This window comes from Vidua chalybeata, chromosome 2 (genome assembly GCF_026979565.1).
Source record: "Vidua chalybeata isolate OUT-0048 chromosome 2, bVidCha1 merged haplotype, whole genome shotgun sequence".
Taxonomy (NCBI): Eukaryota; Metazoa; Chordata; class Aves; order Passeriformes; family Viduidae; genus Vidua; species Vidua chalybeata.
The window spans coordinates 48,842,198-48,866,760 of NC_071531.1; the positions used below are offsets into that span (position 1 = coordinate 48,842,198).

Here is a 24,563-nt window from a genome sequence, read left to right on the forward strand (position 1 = left end):
GTGTTCACTGTCTTGTAAAGGATGCAGGATTTATTGTTTCTCACGTACATTGCATCATTTCAGGTAGAAGACTCATCTTGATAATCCAAGTGGATTTTTGCAGCCTTGTGTTTCTATGATAGAACTTTTCAATGGCTTTACATCCTAGTCTTTGTTTCTTCATCCTATATGGCAATCCAGTAAACATTATTCCATACGTTATATTCAAGAAGACTTGAAATTTCCAGGTTTCAGAACAGTTTCAGTCCAGGGTCCACTTTCAAAGCTTTCTGACATACATAGATTTGAATGTCAAGCCATACTAGCCCTTCCTTTTGATCTATAGTATATTTTCAAAGCAATAATACATTATAAAACAGTGCTAGAATGTATTTTTGTGGGTTTTTAATACTTTTGTTTGTTTGTTTTTTGACTTTTTGCCACTTCATTCACAAACTTCAGTACTGTTGGCTAAAAAGTTCTGCATAAATTTTCTTGCTCTTCAGGGTGATTGAAGATAATATCCTAGTAATATTTCTTCAACTGTGTCTTCTTATAGTGCCTAGCTGGTTCAGACATTTTTGTATGTGTGTGTATATATATATATATATATATATATATATATATATATATATATTCTGGATTTCTGTATAAGGGGAAATCTGATGGAATACTGTTAAATAATAATTACTGAAATTTTGAAAGGAAAAAGTTATTCATTAATACTTTCTTTTACTTCAGTGTGTACCTATTTTTATTCAGATTAATGCCAATTATATTACTATGGCAGCAGTAAGTTGTTGGGTTTTCTTTGTTGGTCTCCCCACCTAAAAGAAGTAATTTTCTTAACTGAAGAGCTTATATATTTGTCAGCATTAAACTCTAAGCTTTTACTCCACAGTATTTTTTTTTGTGCATACTAAATAAATTTTAAACAAAGCATTTAAAGGAAAAGACAGGGCTTTTCTAAGGTGGAAATAAAGTCTAAATATTGGCACAATAAGTAATATAAAGACAGAAGTGGGTTCAAATGTGCGTAGAAGTACCTTTTGACTGTCCAACTCTGGTATTTGTGACAGCTGGCATAAAAAATGAAGTGGCGTTTGTTTGATTGCTTTTCTTTAGTATGTCTCTACAATTTAGAATGGAAAAACTTGACTTGAAAAAAAACCATGACAATGCAAATAAATTTGGTGAGTTGCATTTTAAAAATTATTTTTATTTTTTAAATATGTGCATTTTGTTTTCCTTCATTTGTTCTGCGTACCAAAAGTATGCATAACATAAGTAGTGACACTGGGTAAGCATAACTTAGTGACACTATTTGACCTGGTAAACAAATGTATAGCAAGGAATAAGCACTTCCATTGTAGCATGGAGAAAAAAGCCTTGTCTCCAATATGGAGGCAGTACAGTTCCTGTCCTGTGCTTTCTATCAGTAAAGAGCTCGTTATAACAGAAAAACACATGACAAGAATTGTGCTGTGAAAATTTGTGGGTTTGGTGCTTGTATGTGTGTATGTCCCCAAAAATAATGAAGCCTCAAAATAAATGCTGACAACTTAAATAATGATAGATTTCCATTACAGAGTAATAATGCCAAAACAGATGCCAGCTTGGTGGAACTATGCGGTGAAAAATGGTCCTTTTAACTAATCATGTTAACAGCCTCACATCTTGACAGCAACATAAGCTTAATGATCAAAAGATTTATTTTTTTTTTAATTACTGATTTAAGTCCTATTTCTGGAGCAAATGTGTTGGTAAGAGCTAGTTCCTTCAGGCAAACAAAGAATTCTAACATCACCTGACTGTAGTAAAATACAAGTTTTACTGCAGAAGTACTAAATTCTATGGTTCATAACTTCCTGGCTTCAATGTGTAAACTGTCTAGTTTACAAATTTTAAAGTTGTCTAACTCTAGGTTCACTGCTTGCTTGTGAAAAAATTACTGCTCTGGTTTATATAGTATTTTGAAAGCTTAAAAAAAAAGAGCCCAGAAATACAATCTAATAGTATAAGAGTTAGGTTATGAAATCATGGAACTTTCTACTTTACATTCTGTCATGCAGGATACGGGAATTACCTGGTGGAAATTCTAGGTCTGCTGTGTTGAAACTCACATTTGTACAATGTTGATCCATGTGAGCCATAACAGTGAATAAGATAGACTGTCAGATTCTGATTCTTGATGACATGTAAACAATTTGTTCTGCTAAAACTTATCTATAAAGGTGCCAAGTGAATGAACACAACTGCTGTAAGCCCCACCTTAAAGTAAAAGGGAGAGGCCGATGGACAAAGCACTTCTTTCTGTGTCAGCAGGAAGATGTTTGCAAACAGGAAAAGAGCTGAGTGCTGTCAGAAGTAAGACATATTCTGCACAAAATAGCTTTGCTCAGTGGACTGAGTTTGTTCTGATGGTATAATAAATCCATCTTTAAAACATGTACTGCTAGACCTCTGCAGCCACAGAAAGCAAAGGGCTAATCTGGTGCAAACAGTCTCTAAAATTACACTATCCCTAAAGGGAAAAACAAAAAAAAAAACAAAAACAGAACAAAAAAAAAAAAAAAAAAAAAAAAAAAAAAAAAAAAAAAACAAACAGAAAACACCACCAACTAAGAAGCAAGAAAATAGATTTGAACTGGTAATGATTTTATCCCAGAACTGCAGAATACACATTATGCTAACTACAAGAGTATAGTCAATATATCAGATCTAGCATAAGGTTGGACCAAATGAAATGTGTACTTTTGAATGTTCTTACATGGCACAGTAGTGATATTGTTGCTCAGAATCAGTGTCAGAATATGAAACAAGAGTACCACAGTCCAAATAAATAACTAAATAAAGGAAAAAGAAAAGATGGCTTCCTTGGAGGACAAAGCAAGAAGTGAAAGTATGGCTGTGAATGAGGACTGAACACCCACCTCCCACTTTGTGCCATTAAGAGTCTCACAAGTTTGTATTGTATTTTGAGTGAAGAGAGATTAGAGATGGACTAGAAGAACATACAGTGTTATCCTGGCCTGGCAAATCCTGGTTACCTTGTCAAACTCCAGTGCTCATCACAAACTGCAGCTTATGGAAGGTGCACTCTGCACTCCAGGCACTTTGCAAGATTCACCCAAACTGAAAAACACTTGAGATAAAAACAGATGTGGAGTAGAAGTTGCAGTTTGCAAATAATGCTCACCCCACTGTGAGTGGCTCTGTAAACACAAGCCCAGACAAATTCTAGAGTTTGCAGCAATATGCAAGAATTGCAATAAATTGCATCACTTTCATAAAAGTTTGCCAGAACTTATTGCCCATGCAGTAAGATGGCTACAGTGGCAATGGTGCAGAATAATTTTGAGATGAGACAGACAATGTTATACCAGAACACAATCTTTTTGTTGGACACTGTGTGTTTGGTGAAGGAAAAAACACTATTTGGATATAAAGTAACAGCTTACAATAAAACAAAAATATGAGTTAAAGGAGGTGGATTTGCCATTTTTGCTTTATTCATGTTTGTTTTCTCTGTGTGTGTTTGTTTATTTGAGGTGCATTTGTTTTCTTGTTTATTTGGGTTTTTTTGTTGTTTTTTTTTTTGTTTGTTTGGTTTTTTTTTGGTTTTTTTTTGTTTTTTTTTTGTTTTGTTTTTTTTTTTTTTTTTTTTTTGTTTCTTTGTTTTTATGGATCTTGCCTGTAGGAATGATTCTAGGTAATTCCTAGAAGAGGAGCTATAAAGACTTATCACTGATTCTAATAGGGAATGTGCTTTGGTGGTGCTTAACACCATAAGACATGGTACTTGTTTTCTCATGGCTCCTTTTAATCACTGCTGGAGTGTTATTTTCCTTTTCTTTTTTTTTTTTTTTTCCTCCCACCCACTACAGTATAAGAATTATAATTGAAAGCTTTTTATGTAGTTAATGCTTTAAATATTTCTGGAATGGTCTCTAGTTGTGTCTAAATGCATCATAAGGTAGCCTTTCTTCAGTGGCAGCACTACTCTGGCTGAGTACCTGAACAGTTATCTTTGTGAAAACCTGCATGAATTTACTGGTTTCAACATCTCTAGTTCTCTGTTATAAAAAAGTACCTGAAATTTAGCTTGAAGCTTAAGCATTCATGGGCATCACACAAGCTTAAGAAAGATGGCAATTGCATAGTTCTGTTATATTTGCTATTATTTGATCTCAGGCACATGTTGTGCTTCTGGTTGTCCTGAGCAGGTCAAGAGGCTTCATGATCCTTATGGGTTGCATCCGTTCCAGGTATTCTGTGACTCCTTGATTATGCAGAAATTGTTTGCAAAAATATTTATCTGTAGTTACAAACAGGGGAATTCCAGGCTTTGTTTAGGGTCTTTTTTTGAATGTAGAATTATAAATAAGAAAATATGTCAGCACATACCTTCTTTGGATGACAGCTTTCTGCAGACTGTGATCCAAACCACATTTGGCATGAAGGCTTTTTTAAATTATTTATTACATATTCTGGCCTATACACTTTAAGTTTGCAGCTGTATAAAGTGGTAGAAAGTGTGGCAAAACTGCAGGACTACAACTCCAACAGATAAAAAGCTATAACATAAGTGACCTGATGATAAGAAAGCGCCTGCTGCCATGCCTCCCTTATCCTCTAAAAGCTGCTAAGTTGTCCTGAAGATAGTGAAGGCAGCTTAAGGAAAATTTTGCCTGATGTGGCAACTCGATTTAGCAGACCCTGCCTCAAGTCAGGGAGGATATTGCTCCTGGGAAAAGATCCTTCCTAGGTTGCAGTACATAGCACAGAAACAAGGTGTGAGGCATTGGACACCTCAATAAAATACGATGGACAGACACTCTACCGGAAAGGAGGTTGAAGTCAAGTGGCACTAGGGTCAGAACAACAGTCTTAAGTCTTAAACTGCGCCAGGGGAGGTTTAGGTTGGATATTAGGGGAATTTGTTCACAAAAAGGGTGAGCAGACATTGGAACGGACTGCCTGGGGAGGTGGTGGAGTCACCGTCGCTGGAGGTCTGTAGCGAAAGACTGGGCATTAATGCCATGGTGTAATTGACAGGGAGATGGTTCGGTCATACGTCGGGCTCGACGATGTCTGAGGTCTTTTCCAACCCAACTGATCCTGTGATACGCACTCCCAACAGGGCGCAGAAGCAGCTCCGTGCGAATACCCGCCTCCCGGGCCCACGCAGCCCGACCTCGCTCGGGCGTGACGGGGGTGGGAGACTGTCCCCTCGGCCACACTCGGTGCTCCAGCCCCGCGGTGCTCCAGCCGCACGCAGCAGGTGCCCCCTCCAGCCCGCCTATCCCGGATTTCCCGGGGACCGCGCGGAGCGGGCGGGGCAGCGCATGCGCCCGGCGGCCGCGCTGCCCGCGGGAGGGAGGCGGGGCCGGGGCGGCCGTGCGGGGAGAGGGCGGCGGCAGCGCCGAGCACAAACTCCGGAGGGGAAGCGGTACCGCCGGCCTCCGCCCCCCACCCCCACACACACACCCTGTAGCGGGAAGGGGGAAGCAAGCAGCCCGCCCCCCCCCGCCCCCCCAAGTCCCAGCGGTGCACGGTCCTTCCCGGGACTTGGTGGCGGCGGGCGCTCTGCCCGGGGCGGAAGGCGAGCGGCGGGTAGCTGGGGCCTGGAGCCGCCGCTGGAGGAGGGGAAGAGCGGGGTGTTCCCGCAGCGCGGGTGGATGCGCAGCCTGAAGGGCGGCTCCTGCGGCGCCTCCTGCGGCCTCGCCATGGCCGGGCCCCGACGGTGAAGGCAGCGGGAGCCGCCTGTGTCCGCGCCGCGCCAGGAGGCGGCGCCGCCGCAAGCAGGGGGCGGGCGGGGAGGGGGATGAGCAGCGCCGCAGCCGCCGCCGCCTCTGCGGGAGCCGCCACCGCCTGCACCGGGACCGAACGCGGCTACTCCTTCTCCTCCGGCGGCGCCGCTCCGGCTATGGGGCCCGATGAGGGCTCGGCCGGCGGGCTGGGAGCCCTGCCCGCGCCGCCGCTGGGCTGCCGGAGTCGCTACCAGCTGCTGCTCTCCGGGAAGGCCCTGGCCGACAGATACCGGAGGATTTACACGGCGGCGCTGAGCGACCGTGAGCTGGGGAGCCACCCGGGCAGGTAACGCGCGCCGCGCTGGGCCAGACGCGCAGCCCCCACCACCCCTCCCATCGCCGGCTGGGAGCGGCCCGGCGCGTGCACCTTCCTCCCTCCCGGCAGCCGCCCTCCTCATCCTCCTCCCCGCCCCCGTGCCGGGCAGCGCGGGTGTCCTCGCTGCCATGTGGCCGCGCCGCCGCGCCCCGGGGGACGGACGGAGGGAAGGGGCGGTGATGTAACCCGGCGGCTGCCCAGGTGCCGCCCGGGCCCCGCCGCTCGTTTGGCCGGCGATACCGCGCAGATGGCGCTGCCGCCCCCTCTCCCGGGGCCCTCCGGGGCAGAGTTACCTGTGCCCGCCCCAGTGTGCGGCCCAGCTCCCTCGAGGGGATGGAGAATGCAAGTGCTGGGACCCCGGGCAGATGTCGCTCCGGCCAGGCTTGCCGGAACGGGCTGAATCCCGTGGTCTCTCCCGCGACAGGCTCCGCAGGGCACCCGCGGCTCCCGCTGGCCGTGTTACCCGAGCGAGAGACCGTGGCGCTCCTTCCATGTACAGGGGCTGCCTTTAGCTACCCTGCCTTATTTTTCCTCCTCCTCTTCAGGTCATGTTCCCCCTTTGCCACCGCCGTGTAGGCGGCCTCGGTGTCTGGACGGAGGCAGCGCCTTGCAGGGGGGAGCCGGGGCGTTGCGGGGTGCGGTGTGGCCCCAGCTGGTTCCCGAGCACCCCTCCCCCGGCGATGATGCCCCTCAGGGCTCCCATTCCCGGCCGTGCCAACCGGCTCTGGGGCCGCAGCAGGGTGCCTGTTGCTCCTCCGGCCGGGAATGCCGCCCTGCCCTGCTCCCGGGCGGGGAGGGGGCTGCGGGCTGTAGCGGTGCGGAGCCGCGGGGGACGAGAGTGGAGGCCTCCCTTACCCCGCAGCCCCCGGCCCTGCCTGGGCGGACCCTCCCGGCCCTGCAGGCCGTGGCGGGGTGCTCGGTCTCGCTGTGTGAAGGGCTCCCCCGTGGTGCCCGGGTGCTCCCCATTGTTTCCCTCCGGAGGTCGCTGAGGATGTGGATGATATGAAACCGGCACCTTCCTGTGTTCTCAGCCTGGGTTGCTCCTGAGGCTGTGATGTGGGTGGCCGGGTCGTATGGAGAGCTTTGAGTCACCGCTGTGTCAAGTTTGCAAACGGTTGTAAAGCACGAGGAGGTTGCCTGCTTGGCTTCTTCAGGTTTTTGTCGGACTTGACAGCAGGGTTTACCCCCCACCCCCCTCACCCCAGAAAGCTGTGTCTAGGAATGGAATTAATGTAAGACACATACCTTTCCCAATTTGTTTATGGTAAATGCTGGAAACGTGGACTGATAATAAGGGTACTTGACATCTTTGCAACTAATGGCTTCTTTTCAGTGTATGATAGGGGAACTGTAGTTCTTCTTTCCCCCCTGAAGACCAGCAAGTGTTTTCTTACTCCACATATTCCTTAGTCCAGTGCTTATACTTCTTCCATTAAATCTCTTCCTGCTTTTGAGCTTCGTATCATTTAATCCCGGGATTGCAAGTGCTAAGTGTAAGGATACTACTAAATGCAAGGAAGTCAGCAGTGCAATGCTCCTCAGTGCTCAAATACCTGTCTGAATTTTGCCCAAAGGGGTCTGTATTTTTTAAAGCTGTAGTTTTGCATTAGTCGTGTCCTCCATCTCTTTTGGTTTCAGGATGATTCAACTGCTATCCCTTTTACTTAAAATTGTAGAAAATACTAGCTTTAGGTGGGTGTAAATGTTAATGCTTCTTTTAATTAATGTTTTTGAGGTCAAGTCAAAGAAGACATATTCCTTGTACAGAGTAAACAGGTTATATTAAGCTTTGGCAAGTAAATGGCAGGTAGTTAATACTGGTGAATACAGCCAATGTGTATTGGACTTTGAGAGGAGGAATATTTAGTAATTATCTAGTTTCCTGCTATCACTACCCCCACTATCTTATGTGGCAGACTGTGGCAGACTGATGGCAGCCAAGATACTGCTTGTGGTCTCCACCTTTTCTCCATATTCGTGTCAAAATACTGCAAAATACTTCAGCTGTCTGGTAGACTTAAACAGAAATGGCTTTTCTTCAAAAATATGCCTTTTTACAAAACTAAAACAAATTCCAAATATTTTCTAAAGAGAGCTTTAAATTTAACTGTGGCTGCATCTAGTTGCTATGGTAGAAAACAGTGCTAGATAAATTAAATGGAGCTTAAGATAATATAGGTTATGACAGAAGTCCTAACTTGATTTTTATATCTATGGAAAATCTGAAGCCTCTTGATCAATAAGATTGTCAACAAGAGTGTTTGTGACTAGAAAAATTACTTGAAGTAGCTGAAAAAAAGCTAAACTAATTGGCTTATCAACAGTAATAAAATTCTTCTTGTGTTCCAAGAAGACTAATGTGAAGAATGATAGTGCAACCTATTTGCCATAAGCTGATGTGGAATTTTTGCTTCAAGTCTGCAAAATTATACTCTGCGCTTCATGGGCCATGACCAATGCCTGTCTCAGTAAGTGCTTCTATTCCAAACCTAACTTTAATGTTTATGAAGAACTGGCAAGCAGTATGAAAATGCTTTTGTATAGACAAGGAGTTCAAACATTGTGGAGATTATCTGAAAGTCACAAGATCAGTATCACATTTGCAAGGTGTTTGTGCTGGCTGTCATCAGAAGGGATGAATATCACGTGTTGAGTAGGATGCAGTAATTGGCTGTGAAGCAGAACCAGCAGTGCTTTGCATTTCCTCCGGTGATATGGGCTGTAGAGTCATGAACACTGGTCTCCACAGGAGATGGGTTGGTCAGTGTGCTTGCTCCCCTTGCCATGCTGACATAATACTTCTATAGTGTCTTGCAGTAACAGATTAGAGACTCACTCTGGGTTAAAATTAACTTGGCAAAACTGGTTTGTTGTAATCCGGACTAATTCCCTGATCTGGCTCACCTTGTGATTGCACTTGTGACAGCATGAGGTGAAGGGTTACACAAAGATTTTTGTGTACAGAGAGGCAGGAGCAAGAAACTTATTTTTGTCACTCGTATCAGCCTAATAATTTTATGAAAGGAAACAGAAAAAAAGTATCTAATTCTGCAATGTAACATGCCGTTATCTTTGTGGAGATAAGTGTTAAGGATCTGCTGCAGTACTACGAGCAATGGGAAATTTAGTTGTCAATTCAAGATTGGTTTGGAAGAAAAATCTACTCTGAGCATGCCTCAGTTTATAGTCTCTGTTTTGTAGCCACTGAAGTATTTGAAAATAACTGCATAATGTCTGTCTAGTGTAACCACTGAAGTGTGTAAAACACTAGTAGGAAGTATTGACCTCTTCAGAGGGCAACTAAAAATCCATGTTAAACTGTTGTCTTGTATGCTGGGTTCTGGGTGGACAAAACTGCAAGTGGGTACTGGTTTTAGTGCTGTACCAAAGCTCGGTATTTGCAAAGTAAGGGATTTTTGATTTTCACATTTTTGCTGTCTTCAAATGCACTTTTCCTGTAGTATTACTTAATCTTAACAAACATCCCTATCCATCTGAATTGCTGCTATTACTGCTTGTGCATCTTGGGTTTTTTTTTCCCTGAGTTGCCAGTCCCTTTACTGTCCTTACACCTATTTATGTACTACCAGAATTATCAGTTAGGCTCAGCATGTTCTTTGAGACTTCTTGTCAAATATGGATAGCTATATAAATTCATAATGGCTTTAGTGCGACCTGTTTTGTAGTGGAAATGTTCACTACATAATTTGGACTAACTTGAAATTGTTATATTATAATGGCAATGTACTCTAAAATGACAGTAAGTTCACACTCATGCCAAAATGACCATTACTTTGTTTGTAAAGTTGCCTCTTAGATCCTTCAAAGAAAGAAAGCTTCTGTTCGTGTTGTGAACTCTAGTGTTGTGGTCTCACTGAGGCCAGGAAAATTTCAGTGATGATGGGAATGTAAGATTTCTTATATTAACCAGAAATTATATGGCTGTTTTTAATAGCTATTTTGGCTGAAGAAGAGCCAGCCAACTTTATTTCATGTTGATGGTTTCAGCTGGATGAATACAGCAAATTTTGAAAGCAGGCCACTCATTCACACTTGTAATTGTAAATTATACATCCTCTGGATATTAGGTCAGTCTTTAGGCTTTTAGAATTGACAGTCTTCCCTTATACCCTTACTTATACTCAGTAAAGCAGTGCTTATTTGGAATGTTTCAAGTATATATACTTGAACATTTAGTGCAGAAATATTACTGAAGCTTCAGCTTTGCCTTGCAAGGATTTAAAGATTTTGTGTAAACTATTTTTAAGTAAATTTTGCTATATGAGTTTGTGTTAATTTGATTGTTGGTACACAAAAAAAGCCTTAATTTCTTCAGATCTAAAGCCTTTACAAAAGCTCTTAGCTTTTTTGGTTTGGGACTTGTTGCTCTTTTAATATGGAATAATAATTGCAGAGAGTTAGGAAGCATTTATTTAGTTAAAAAAATAAATGTTATGTATACAAAGACTAGTAAAATGGTAGTGGTGTTACATTACCTACTACATTTTCCTGCTTATTCCTGTGCAAAGGTTTGCTCCATAGGTCCTTTGCAACTGAAATATTCTAGTCTAGTTTGTTTTCTGTTTTTCAGTTCTTATGTTTTGTAGGTATATTTTTACAAAACAAAGTTCAAATCTTGTGCAAACTAAAACTGTTTAATTGGGAAATTGATGTGCTGTTGAGTCTTAGATTAAGCTGTGCATTAGAAGACCTGATTGGAGTTGCTGTCTGCCCTATGCTTTTTAGCTGCAGTGTAGTAATGTTTTAATACTGTATTGCCCTATTGGTTAATGGGGATTAGCAAATTACTAAAATAGTGTATTTTTACTTATTTACCTTATATTCTGTTAAGGACAACAGTTTTATGTAGTAGTTTTTTTAAAAACCTTTAGTCATCTCTTAGTCTAACGTGGTTGTATTTGTTCAGTGTTGGTGTAGGAAACATAATAGAAGCTGGAAAGACCCCAATAATATTACGTTGAGAGGCTTAAGATGGGCATCTTCTTTGTGTATATTTATAAAAATTATTTGTCATAATTTAGATACGTAACAGGACAATTAAAACATGAATCCATGGTTTGTGGTGGGTTTTTTGGATCTTATATTTTTTAGTTTAAACTTAGAGGACATGCTAGTTAAAGTTTCAGTTTGTTACACAATCTGCTCTGGCACACTGATGGTTTGTTGGGTAGCAAGTTGAGGCAGTTAAGGTTGGGCTGGAGCAAAATAATAAGTTACCATTCCTCACTGCTAGCCATGTTAAATGTAGTAAATGTGTTTTCTGCATACTTAAAAACTTGATGTTGAATTTGTTTTTCTGCTATGTTAACTATCAGCTGTCAGGGTTTAGTTTTGGTTTTCCTCCCATATTATGATCTTCCTTCTGGCCAAAATATTTTGAAGATTTTTTTTTTTTTAGTAAATATTCCTCCTGACATATGACTATGTATGTTTTGCCAAACCCATGATTTAAAGATAAAGACTATTTATGTCTTTATAGAAAGCACATGGGATGTATGAATAACACAGTTTTTGGTACTTCATGCAAACTGTTTTCCTAATCCTTCATTCCCTTTGAAAACTTGATCTTTTGCAGCATTACTTGAACACATGGTTACATTTTTATCTTTTTCTTTCTTACCTTGCTTGCTGTGAACACAGCTTTGTGCTCAGGTGCTAAGTGGAATAGTACTCCTATAATTAACTTTATGTTATAAATACATTTTGAAGCTGATCTATTCCTTTGGTTTTTCACAGTCAGTTCCTACCATTCTGCCCCTTCGAAGGATGAGTACTAGAAATTAACACAGGATAATAGGCTCCTTATGCTGTAAGTGACAGCATTAAGGCAGATGGTTTCTGTACTTTTAGGTTTAGTGTTTCATATGTTTCAAAGCATATTGATAAGCTTTTTATGATTTTTTTTTATTTATAGCTATATACTATGATATAGCATGTTATAGCTCATTCCCTTCAGACTGATGAATGTGTTGATGAACTTAATTAGATGGACTTAAGCTGAATGATAGTTATTTCTTTGCATCTAGTATATCTATGACTACTTGGGCCTGAGAAAATTTTTGTTGTTATTAGTGTAATAAATCTAAATTTATGCCTGTTGTACACATTATAAAAAAATAAAAAACTGAGTTTCCTTGTCCCCACTTGAAACGGGAGATGTGTGGTTAGATTACTGCTGTTCCTTGCTTTCATTTTCTTCCCTTAACTCTTTTAGGCTTGTGTTCCAAGCATTATTGTCATATGTAATGGGCTTTAAACTCTTGGAAAATGCTTTATAATTGCTATGAAAGGGTGTATGTGGTGCAACCTCAGTGGGCAGCTGAGCACTGCATGGCTCCTTGGTTATTTCCCCCTGTAGTGGGGTGGGGGACAGCTGGAAGGATAAAAGTGGGAAAACTCAGGGGCTGAGGTAAAGACTGTTAATGTAGGTAAAGCAAAAGCCTTTGTACAAGCAAAGCAAAACAAGGAATTAATTCCTTCCTTACCATCAGCAGGCTGATGTTCAGCCATCTCCAGGAAAGCAAGGCTTCATCATTCCCAGTAACTTGGGAAGACAAACACCATAACTCTGAATGTACTGTCCCCCTGCTTCTTTCTTTCTCCCTGTTTTATATACTGAGCATGATGTCATATGGTAGGGAATAACCTTTTGGTCACTTGGATTCAGCTGTCCCAGTTATATCCCCTCCCATCTTCTTTTACAGCCCCACCTTACTTGCTGGCAGGGCAGTGTGAGAAACTGGAAAGGCCTTGACCCTGTTCTAAGTGTTAGTCAGCAACAGATAAAGCACAGGTGTGCTACCAACACTGTTCCCATCACAAATCCAAAATATACAAGCAAGACACAAGCTGCTTGGAAGAAAATTTTTATTGTAACCAAAGCCAGATAAGGTCAAAAAGTAGAAGTCTGTTGCTTGTAGTTTAAATTCACAGATGCCATGGTATTTAGATTATTTTGGCCATGATCTCTGTCAGTCTAGAAAAGTTTGTTGCCAAGAGGTTTAACCTCAATGGGATTAAAACAGAAGTCTCCCTCTTACTTCTCTACTGTGCTCCTTGTTGCACTTGGTAACATTGCTCATCTTTTTTATTGCTGTATCTATACAGATAGCAGCCAGTCATTTACGTTACACTGAGATGAGCTTGTTGTTAAATAAATACCTTATTCTATTTTTATTTTTTCAGCCTCTTCTTTATTTTGTTTCACCATGTTACATGTAGTCACTTGCGGCTTTCCTATCTGATTTGGCCTTGCTTTTCTCTCCCACTAGCCAATGCATAATTCTTTCAGATATGCTCATAGGTCTTCATTATGCTTGTATGTTTTCAGAGTAGTCATTCTATTCCTTTTCTCTTCAAACCAATTGATTCTCTATCCACTTTTATTTCTAGAATATACTGCTATACAGGGTAGACCACTGACAGCTATAAAACTGGTGAGTTTTCAATTGTCTGCACTTGCAATTGTCTTCTGCTATTTGTTGCAGACTAAGTTAGAATTTCTTTGGTTTGCTTTTGATACTAATCACTTTAAAGATTTTACGCAGTCATTAACCACTAGTAATGGGCTTGTTCTTAATAAGTACAGATTTTTCTTGACTCCATGGAGTATATTTGCTAAATTAAAATTCTGCTGATATGATTCTGTGTAAGATAGCTTTGTATATACAGTTTAATTTTGGTGGTTGTGTTTAGATAGGAGAGTGACCAATGGTGCAGATCTTGTCATCTTCGCTGTGGTTGAATGACTTTCCAAATGTAAAAAAAAAAAAGTCATAGAAATGTTTAAGGATAAATACTTTTGTCAGAATTGACTAACTTGAGGAATCAGAATTTCCTTGCATATGTTCTTGCAGATCTAATTTCATAGATAGCATTGAAGTGAATAATGAAAAATCAGATAATTACATAAAAGAAACTCCAATTGTCAGTGGTTATACTGAGGAACATTTTCTTTGTGTGGAGAACACTTTGGAGGGATGCTTTCTTTTAAGTTACTTTTCTTTATCTGAGACAGACTTATGTTGTTTTGGAAACCTTTTCAGTTACAAAAGGGATCGGATACTATTTTGCACTTTTGTCATGGTCAAATGAAAATCAGTTCCATTTTACTTGTGTGGTTGGGTTTTAATTTCATTTTTAGAACCTGTAGTATTTGTTTCCGTAATTATTGGAGAGGCCTTAGGGTATTCCAGCAGCTGGAAAAGCAGCTCCTTTCTTAAGCCTCCAGAGTTTTGGCTTTCAGAAAAATGGTAGTTGTTAAGAAAGTTATTGTCATAGTGAAATAGTCCTCAGTTATGAAATTAAAATAATTATTAAAAATATGTGTGATTTCAGCTCACCAACAATAGCACATAAAAATCCCAACTGGAAAATCAATGAGTACGGTGACCTTTTTCTGTTCTGAATTTTTTTAACCTTTTCAGGTGCCTTAGAAACCTGGAATAAACCTGTCCTACTAGTCTGCCTATGTTTTTCTCTAAGCCTGTGGTAATGGGATTGCAGCTGATGTTCCTTACTCTGATTTACGGATTTAGGGGGCAGGATTTTGATGATTTTTCCATTTGTATATATACACTGCTTAAGCCCTGACTTTCCTTTTATTATTGGCATGGATGAAAATTCACGTCAGAATGCTTGATTAATTATTTAAAGGAGATAGTATGTAAGCTGGTAATGGCTTGGAGAGCATACACGTGGCTCTTTGAATGACAGTTGACTTATTGTCCATTTCACTAAAAATGTTAAATTTTAGGCTTACTAAATAAAAATACCAATCATTTAAAATATTTGAGGTCATCTGATATAATATTGTCAGCAATCAAAAAATACTAAGCTTTTATTATTTAGGGAAAATATTGGTTCTGCTCTCAGTGCTGTTTTGAGGTCCATCTATCAAGCTGAACAGTTTCCCACTCTAATGATTCTCACAGCTTAAATTCCTTTAAAAATCTGTAGGCCTTGGTGAAAAATAACTGTAGGCAATCTACAGATACCTTCCAGGCAGGGAGAGCAGTGGGTATGCTATACCTCAGCTAGAGTAAAGCTTTTGACACTGCCTCCCACAGCATGCACAGGCTGACAATGGGATGGATTACATAAGTGGACAGTGAAGTAGATTGAGAACTGGCTGAGTGATTGGGCCTAGAGGTTTGCGATCTGTGACACGAAGGCCAGCTGGAGTAAAGTCATCAGTCATGTACCCTAGAAGCTGATACTGGGGCAAATGCTGTCTAGCATCTTCATTAATGGCCTGGATGCTGGGACAGTGTCCCCCCCAGCAAGTTCTCAGATGGTACAAAAGAGAGTTCCTCATATACCACATGGTTGTGTTTGTGTTTTGAGGGATGTGGCTAGGCTGGAGATTTGGGCTGAGTGGAATTTTAAAGTGCAACCAGGGGAATTGCAGAATCATTCATCAGGGATGAAATAACACTGGGGAGCTGGCCAGGTGGGAGACAGCTCTGCAGAGAAGTAACTTGATGTACTGGTTGGCAACCATCTGTGTGCCAGTTATGCACTGCCATGGCAAAGGTGGCAGACAGCCTCCTGGACTATGTTAGGAAGAGTGGTGTTGCCAGCTGGTTGAAGGAGGTGCTCTCTGCTCTCCCTGCTCTGGTGAGGGTGCATCTGGAGTGTCCAGTTCTGGGCTTCCCAGTAGAGGAGAGCTATACTGCAAAGAGTTAAGTGCAGGGTCATGTTGGTGATTAAGGATCTGGAGCTTTTCTTCAGTAAGGAAAGGCTGAGAGGGCTGGGACTATTAGCCTGGAGAAGAGGAGGTTCAGGAGTGACTTTTTAATGCAGTGAGAGAATGAAGAAGGGAGAGTCAGTTGCTTCTCAGTATTGTCCCCCACCCTGACATGGCACTGATGTGGCACAAATAAAAATTCACAAAATTCCAGTGCATTCCAAGAAAGCAATTCTTCACTATGAGAAAGGTCAAGCATCGTCAGGTGTTGTCCAGAGAGGTTTGTATCTCTTTGGTAGTACTAAAAGTGCAACTGCACATGGTAGTGGGCACCTTACTTTCTCTGACACTGCTTGAGCAGGAAGTTTGACAGAATCAGACACAGAATCACAAAATGGTTGAGATTGGAAGTGACCTCTGAAGTTCATCTGGTCCACCTTCCTGCTCAAACAGGGCCATCTGGAGCCAGCTGCCAGATGGCTTTGAAAATGGATGGAGACTCCACAGCCTTGCTTGCAACCTGTGCCAGTGCTCAGTCACCCTCACAGTAAAAAAAAAAAAGTTACCTTAACAGGTCCCTTCTAACCTGAATGATGTGATTCTATAATCCTTAAGAAAATAGACCAGAAGGAGGTGGGATCAATATGAAGTTTATTTGTCCTCTGAGAGGATGTGTCACAGGGAGCAAACATAGTGCTGAACAATGAGGTCTTCCAGCAGAGCTGTGTTTTAACATGGTGGTTGTTGTGGTACTAGAAATAGAACTATTAAATAGTCTAGGTTGGAAAAGACCTTTAATATCACAGGGTTCCACTTCTAACCCAGCACTACCAAGCTGACTTCACCACTCAACTGTGTCCCTGAGTGCCACATCTACACACCTATTAAATACTTCTGGTGGTGGAGATTCTACCACTCCCAGGGCAGTGTGTTCCAGTTCTTGAAAACCCTTGTGCTGAATAATTTTCTCCCTGTACCCAATCTATACCTTCCCTGGTCCAACTTGAGGCCATTTCTTCTTGTGCTGTTGCTGGTTACTTGAGAAGAGACTGACCCCCACCTGGTTACAACCTGTTTTCAGAGAGTTTTGTAGAGGGATAAGGTCTCCCCTGAGCCTTCCTTCCTCCAGGCTGAACAAACCTGAGGTGTCTCAGCCCTTCCTCATACGAGTGAATACTCCAGACACATAAACAGCTTTTCTGCCTTTATCTGGGCACACTCCAGCACTTTTTGGAGTGAGGAGTCCAAAACCGAACACAAGATGTGACCTTGACAGTGCATGTTACAGGGGGTGATCACTGCCCTGGCCTGCTGGCCACACTATTTCTGATACAGGCCAAAATGTCATTGGCCTTTTTGGCCACCTGGGCACTCTGCTGGCTCATGTTCAGTAGTTGTTAACCAGCACCCCCAGACCCTTTTCTGATGGGCAGCTTTCCAGCACTTCCTCAGCCTGTCGTGCTCCAAGTGGTTGTCAAGACCCAAGTGCAGGATTCAGCACTTGGCCTTGTTGAACCTCACACATCTGGCCTCAGCCTAGCAAAGAGTTCCCTCCCAAGCCATGAGCCACCAGTTTCTCCAAAAAAATGTTGTGAGAAACAGTGTCTAAAGGCTTTATAAAGGCCAGGTAGACAACATCCACAGCCTTTCCCACATCCACTAAGTGGGTCACCTGGTGATAAGTCCTGCTTGTCATCTCCTTCTGCTTTTCACAAACCCATGTTGGCAGCCCTGGCCCCCTGGTACCATGTGATGGTACTCAGTATGATCTGCTCCATGACCTTCCCCAGCACTGAGGTCAGGCTCACAGGGCTGTAGTTCTCTGAATTCTCCTTCCAGAATTTCTTGTAATTGGGTGACACATTCACTGACTTTCAGTTAGGCAGAGCTGCTGGCAAATGATGATGGAAGCTGGTTCAGTGAGCATTTCTGCCAGCTCCTGCAGTACTGTTTGGTGGATCCCACTGAGCCGGTAGACTTGTGTGTGTCTAAGTGGTGTAGCAAGTCACTGATCATTTCCCCTTGGATGATGAGAACACAGCTGGACTGAGCCAGAAAGGATTAAGTGCCTCCACATTCCATATCCGTTACAGGATGGAGGTTGTCCTAGCCCTTCTTTTTGTTGTAAACATATTTTTAGAAACACGTATCAGATCTTCATGCTATATAGCTTGATATGAGTAAAGGGAATATGAGAAGAACTGAGAAGGTCCACTTGCAGTTTCAGGTAAGACAAAGCAGCATATTTGTCCAATCATTCTTGTAGGAGGAACTGCATGGTAACAAAATCCAAATGTAAGTAATTTATTATTTAGAGTATTTTTGAATGTAAGGTGTTTTTTGTGTTGAAGTCGTGCTGGGTGTTGTCTAGTGGCAAGTTAGTCCCCAGTTTGGAAATGGTACTACAAAAATCTTAGCTTTTCTCTTTGCGGGCTTCCACTTTTTTTTTTTTTTTCTTTTGGGACCAAATGTCATATTCAAATTGTAACAACAGGCAAAAATATGACTTGTGAGCCAACTGTCTTGCAACTGAGCTACTTTGGCTGTGATTTTGGCAGAAGCAGTATCCTATTTTCCTATCCTGCTTGCAACTGTGCAAAGAGGAAGGGAAGGTCAAGCAGCTGCTTCATGGAGGTATATTTCATGAAGTATTTTACAAAGCAAGAGTTCTCTTTTCAAAGATACTCTAAAATCCAGGGATACGAACCAGGTTTTGCAAAAAGCATATTTTTCCTCAGGTGTTCTGTAGATTTTGTTGCCAAATTGAAGTGAAAATATTTAGTGTATTTATTTCTTCAGAAATCAATATTCTTGGGTTTTTCTATTTGTGATTTGTAAAATGTTGGTTCAGTTTGTGATATATGATATAGTATATACTTGGTGCATGTTCATTTTATAACGCTTGCCAATACTTAGTTTGGCATTACACCAAGAGTTTATATATTTGTATGATAGGTATTTGTGTGCCAGGTTTCAGTTTATATGTATGTATTTTGTTCCCTGTCAACCGTTTTATGGCCAGTTCTTTTGGAAACTGGATAGGTATTACTGTAGGTGATACGAAAAATGACACATTAAAAAGCTCTTGTAGCTGTTGTTTGTAGGCAGACATTTTGTTTATCAAGACAAGAGCAGATTGGAGGTTTTGAGTGATGTTTATTTTCCTTCTTTATTCTTGCAACCTACTGACACTGTTCCTCCCCATGGTTGAAAGTGTCCTGGATGTTCCAGCAGTAGATTGATGGATAACTGTGTTGGCTACTCAGTTCTCAGTGGAAGGTATCTGCAAGGAAGGAAAGTTAACCATGGAAATCTTTAGGAAAGTTCAGTTGCAGGATGCTTCAACAACCCCTAAATGTCATGGAACATTTGCTGGGTCCTCTTGACTTGAGCCACTTTGACACTAATTGGTGGATTTGTGTTGGTGTGAGTTAGATGGAGAAACACAAAATCGAGGACAGAATCAGATGTTTGGTGTAGGCTGGGCCTAATATTAGAGCCATTTTCTGAGCATCTCCCATTTTACAGTTAAAGATGCAATGCTAAAGCACATACCTTAAAGTGATGCATTCTGTATGCCAGCTTTGTAGAAGGTGGATAGCATTTTGTTTAGGTGAGTTATTTACTTTGGGTTACTTTATGGGGCTTTTTGTAAGGCTGTTTCTCATTACAGATAGTAGAATTCTTGGCAGCCAAAATAACAGTGCTGAGATTACATTGACATAGAAGAAATCAAAGTATTTTATTTGCAAGAGCACAGTACATACCTTAATATGGGAGATGTTGTATGTAGAGGCTCTTAAAGGAAGTAGTTGCTCTCAAAAAAAAGTAACCGTCCAGTTCATAGAAATAAAGAGTGCTGAACACTGAAGTTTAGGTACATGTGGAGTGGTACCAAAGTAGGGCATATGCAAGCACTAACTCCAATATGTTTTACAGCAAGGTTTGTTGGTTGCATTTTGTCACATGGTACCTCTTCATCTCCTTGCCAACATGCAGCCTCTGTGTAGTTTTATTGATACTCAGGTCTCTGGTCATAAAACCTCTTCTCTGTCTATAGGTTAGGCCATTGAAGTTCTGTCCACTTCCTTTGTTCTGCTTCTTATCATTGTCAACTCCTTCATGTGAGCAGTTGCTTGTATGTTCCAAACTTCTCTTGAACAACTTTTCCTTGTTTCCCTTTGGCTGTTTGTCAGATGCTTCTCAGTTATTGACAGCAAGTCAGGATGTCTTTTAAAGTAAGATAGTCCCACAATTTTGAGATCTCCTCAGATCTTCTGAGCAGCCTTGATAACTGTTTTTTTCTTTAGTATCCCTTTTCCTTTGTTTTGAAGCTCTTATAGTTGAACTTATATGGCGATGAGATGAGTGTATAGTAAGTTTCTTGCTGACAAGTGAACTGATACTTTTTAGCTATAGTTGTCTGTGTTTGTTATTAAGTTGCCTTGAAGCTAGACTACAAATTTAGGAGCTATTTTGGAGCGATTCAGAGGATGGAGTAAATGGCTTGGGAAATATGGAAGTCCAGCAGAGGCTGCAGTTGCTTTTAAGTAGTATTGTTCTTTGTGTGATCAAGTGTCAGCTAGATTACTTGTTTACAGAAGAGAAGGGGAAAAAAGCTAAAAAATGCACATTGTTGTACTTCGTCAGAAGAATACCCTCTGGTTTTCTGTACAACAGGGAAGTCTGATGCAGATCTGATGTATCTTATTATAGCAGATCAATGAGTGTATCAGAGCTTTCACTCCAGCCTTGGGCCTGCACGAGGAAGCATGCAGTCAAGAAGTGGGCCCATGGGAATCTCATAAGATTTATCAAGGCCAAGTGCAATGTGCTTCACCTGGGTTAGGGCAGCCCTCTCTATTAACACAGGCTGGGGGATGAACAGATGGAGTAGACCCCCACCAAGAAGGATTTGGGGGTGCTGGTGGGTGAGAGGCTGGACATGATCCAGGTAAATCCCCATTACAGGAAGGAACGGACTTGTGGGAGCCCAAGGGAGGGCCCCCAAGATGCCTAGAGGGATGGAGCACCTCTCCCATGAGGAATGAGGATTGGGATTATTCAGCCTGCAAAAGGAAAGGCTTTGGAGTGACTTCATTGGGGCCTATCAGGCATTTTATAATTCTATGATTTTCAAGCAAGTGCAAGTAAGAAAAGCAACATCTGTTACTCCTGTTGTGTCATTGTCTAGACTGTATCCTTCCTCAACTAGAATTTTTAGGTGTGTTGCCTTCAGCCTGATGATTTGGCTGCCTCTGTTCTAGATAGAACAACTGTAAAGTAGATTTAAAACTACACAGGAGCCCACCCTGGAGAGATGCTGTGGAATGGCTGTCAAGGGGGAAACCTGTGAGAACAGGTAATAGCTGTTGTTCTGCATCTGGCTCTGTCCTAGGTCCTGATCTGTATAGTCTCTCTCTGACAATTTCAGAGTTGGAATAGAGATTGTAGATGAAAAAGTTAACAGAGAATGCAAAACTGTAGAAGATTAGATATACTTAAGATTGTAAGTGCTTAGCTTCAGAAAATCCCACTACCAAGCCAGTAAGCAAAAATGTGAAACCAGCAATGAATAAAAAGTACCTCATAAAAGATTATACATATTCTGTAAAATCATAAAGTGATTGTGATTAAGAAGTAGCCATGCTACTGTTGTAGTGTTGCAAAATTTTATTTAAAATTATGGAGAGATTATTTTGTGTAGGAAACCTGAAGTAATTCTTGACCTTTTCTTTGTATTGCAGGATTGTAAGACTCCTTTTTTTTTTTTCCACTTCATTTTATTCCCTCACTGTTTGCTGAAAAAGGACTGGTTACTATGAGAGAATAGTGAAATTAGTATGAGGTAAATGAGCTATGACTTAGGCACTGAGCTGAGACTGCTTAATTGTCAGAAGACTCATTTTTCCTCAGACTCAAAAAAAAATGAAGCAGATGGTAGAAAAAGAGAAAAATAAACTGATTTTTCTGTAATAAAGATATGAAAAATAGCATTTAATTGCCATAAAGACAATTTAGAAAAGACCTCAAAAATAATTCTCTAGTAGGATTTCATAGGACATGGTTGGGAGTGTGATCATTGGCATATTTCTCCAGGGAAAAGATGTTTGGAACGCAGTGGAATTTAGCTAGAATCATAGACTATGCTGTGTTGGAAGGAAAGCACAAGGATCAATGTCCACCTCCTGGCCCTGCACAGGACCACCCCCAGAGTCACACCATTTGCCGGAGAGCATTGTCCAAACACTCCTTGAACTGTCAGGCTTGGTGCTGTGACCACTTCCCTGGGGAGCCTGTTCAGGCACCCTTTTGGATGAACCACATTTTCCTGATAGCCAGCTTAAACTTTCCCTGACTCAGCTTCATGCCATTTCCTCAAGTCCTGTCCTGGTCACCAGAGTGAAGAGATGTGAACCAGCCCCTCCTCTTCCCCTCATGAGGAAGTTGTAACTGCATTGAGGTCTCCCCTCAGTCTCCTCCAGGCTGAACAGTGACCTCAGCTGCTCCTCAAGCGGCTTCACCTCCAGACCCTTCACCATCCTTGTGGCCCTCCTTTGGATGCTAACAGCTTAATGTCTTTCTTACATTGTGGTGCCCAAACCTGCACACAGCACTTGAGGTGAGACTGCCTCAGTGCAGGGCAGAGTGGGACAATCCCCTCCCTTGCCTGGGTGGTGATGCTGTGCCTGATGCACCCCAGGACACAGTTGACCCTCCTGGCTGCCAAGGCACTGCTGGCTCACAATTAGCCTGTCATTGACCAGGACCCTCAATTCTATGATAGACCAGGAAATAGAAATGCTGATCTTTTGGGGTTCTTTCCAGACACTCTTTTTACTGATTCTAGAGTACCTTCCATTTGAGAAGTTATGTTTTAGTTTTCCAGGTGACATGCCATGTGCACAGGCTTTCTTTTAAAAAGTCTTTTGAAAGGTCCTGTATAGTGCCTATGTTGGTTCATCTACACAGAGAAGCTCTTGATTGTTGCGTGTAAGCATGTTCTCTGTTCCCTTCTTCATGTACCTGTGGGTGTTGGTTATAGCCAAGAAAGTGTGGATCAATTCAAGTGACTGGATTGTCTTAATGCAGGTGTATATTTTAAGTGTGATAAAGTAGTTTTCATCCCTCATTCTCTTGTTAGCTTTATGTACTATTGTAGGTTTGATTATGCTGACTAATTCCCATAGAAACTGCTCTTATGCCTGATTTTGATGTCTGTTTGCTGATCCAGATGGTGAACAGATGAAAAGCTCAGTATGTCTCTACTTGGAAGCATAATCAGAAACATGGCATGACACCAGGAAAAATGCAAAACTCAGAATAAGAAAAAATACACTCTTTACACAACACAGAAGCATGTGTATTGTACAGTAAAATTTTACTTTGTTTTAGAAGCAAATGGTGAAGATCACAGAATAGCTGAAATTAGAAGGGGCTTCTGGAGACTATTGAGCGCTCAAAGTAGGGTCAACCAAAGCAGATTGCTCTGAACATTGTCCAATTGTATTTTCAGTATCTTAAAGGAAGGAGAATGTGTAGCCTCTCAGGGCAACCTGTTCCAGTCTTTGACCATTTTTACAGTTCTTAGGTAACTTGAATGGAACTTCCTGTTTTTTTTTTTTTTTTTTCCTCCATTCTCTCTTGGCCTGTCACTGGATATTGCTTAGAAGAGTATGTTTCCATCATCTTTGCTCTCTCCTGTCAGATGGAGGTGGAGATATTCACGTGGAGGCTATTCCACCCCCATCCTCCCAGGTTTTCTAAAAAATCTCTGGTTACTTGGTTTCTCCTTATATGACAGAACCTGCAGTTCTTTAAGCATCTTAGTGGCCTTTCTCAGGACTCACCCCAGTCAACAAGTGTGTTGTTCTGGGGCACTCAGAGCTGGCGGTGATATTCTAGATACAGTATTGCAAGTTGTGTGTAGAGTATGAGTCAAATCCCCCAAGCTGCCGGCCTTGGAGAGCTCTTCTGCACCCTTTTCTCTCCTGAGAACTGTATCCTGTGGATTTGTCAAAGACTCATGAGCAACAGGCTGTTCTTGACTGATGAAGTCTGCTCTTAGGAAGTCTAGGGTTGTGATCCTGCTTTTGTCTTGCTCCCTTCTTTCAGGTTACTGAACTTTACCTGCACTGCCACTGCATCCAGTAAAATGATGCTGTGATGAAACACCCTCAAACTTGATGATGAGTAGTAGTGATGAGTGATAATAAGTTGCTGTTGTGGTGTCCTTGACCTTGGTGTTTCACTTTGGGATGTTCAGAAGCAAATGCTTCCTGCATCTTGTCTAACCAAGCTGATCACCAGCAGCAGTAGTTCACCTAATGGAGGAAACAAAAGAATTGTTTGATACCACAAACCTGACTGTTTCATTTTCAGTATTTACTGAGTGGCTGCTGCCTCGTAAGCAAATTTCCACAAGCCCTTGGATCCTTAAGCTAACTGTGTTCAGTAAGTACTTATGGAAACAGAGTAACAGAGATATACTTGTCATTTATCTGAACACAGCAACTCTTGGCTAGGCCTGTCCTGTCAACAGTATACTTCTTCTCAAAGATGGGTAACCCTTGAACCAGAGCAAGCAAGTTTAGACAAATGCACTGAGTTAAAGTCACTTGGAAGTCTTAAAAAATTGAGCATGTGTTAGCATGTGGTTTACTAAACTCATAAATTTTTCAAAAGTGTATTCAAAGATTCAACAGCAGAATGACTGTGTCTAATACTGTACTACCTACCATAGTCT

The 24,563-nt window shown here is 41.8% G+C and overlaps 1 protein-coding gene across 16 annotated transcripts in view; it reads left to right on the forward strand.

The window, feature by feature from the left end:
* Positions 1–5,060: 5,060 nt before the first annotated feature.
* MYCBP2 (MYC binding protein 2) overlaps positions 5,061–24,563 on the forward strand; it is a 175,355-nt gene continuing 155,852 nt past the window's right edge. For 14 of the 16 annotated variants that reach the window (XM_053936621.1, XM_053936623.1, XM_053936624.1 and 11 more), the window contains exon 1: positions 8,474–8,576. In XM_053936621.1, coding sequence (XP_053792596.1) covers positions 8,551–8,576 — 26 coding nt within the window. In that variant the 5' untranslated portion in view covers positions 8,474–8,550. Of the gene's footprint in view, positions 5,079–5,806; positions 6,079–8,473; positions 8,577–24,563 lie in introns of those variants that run through there. The other 2 variants (XM_053936636.1, XM_053936620.1) reach the window with 2 other exon arrangements.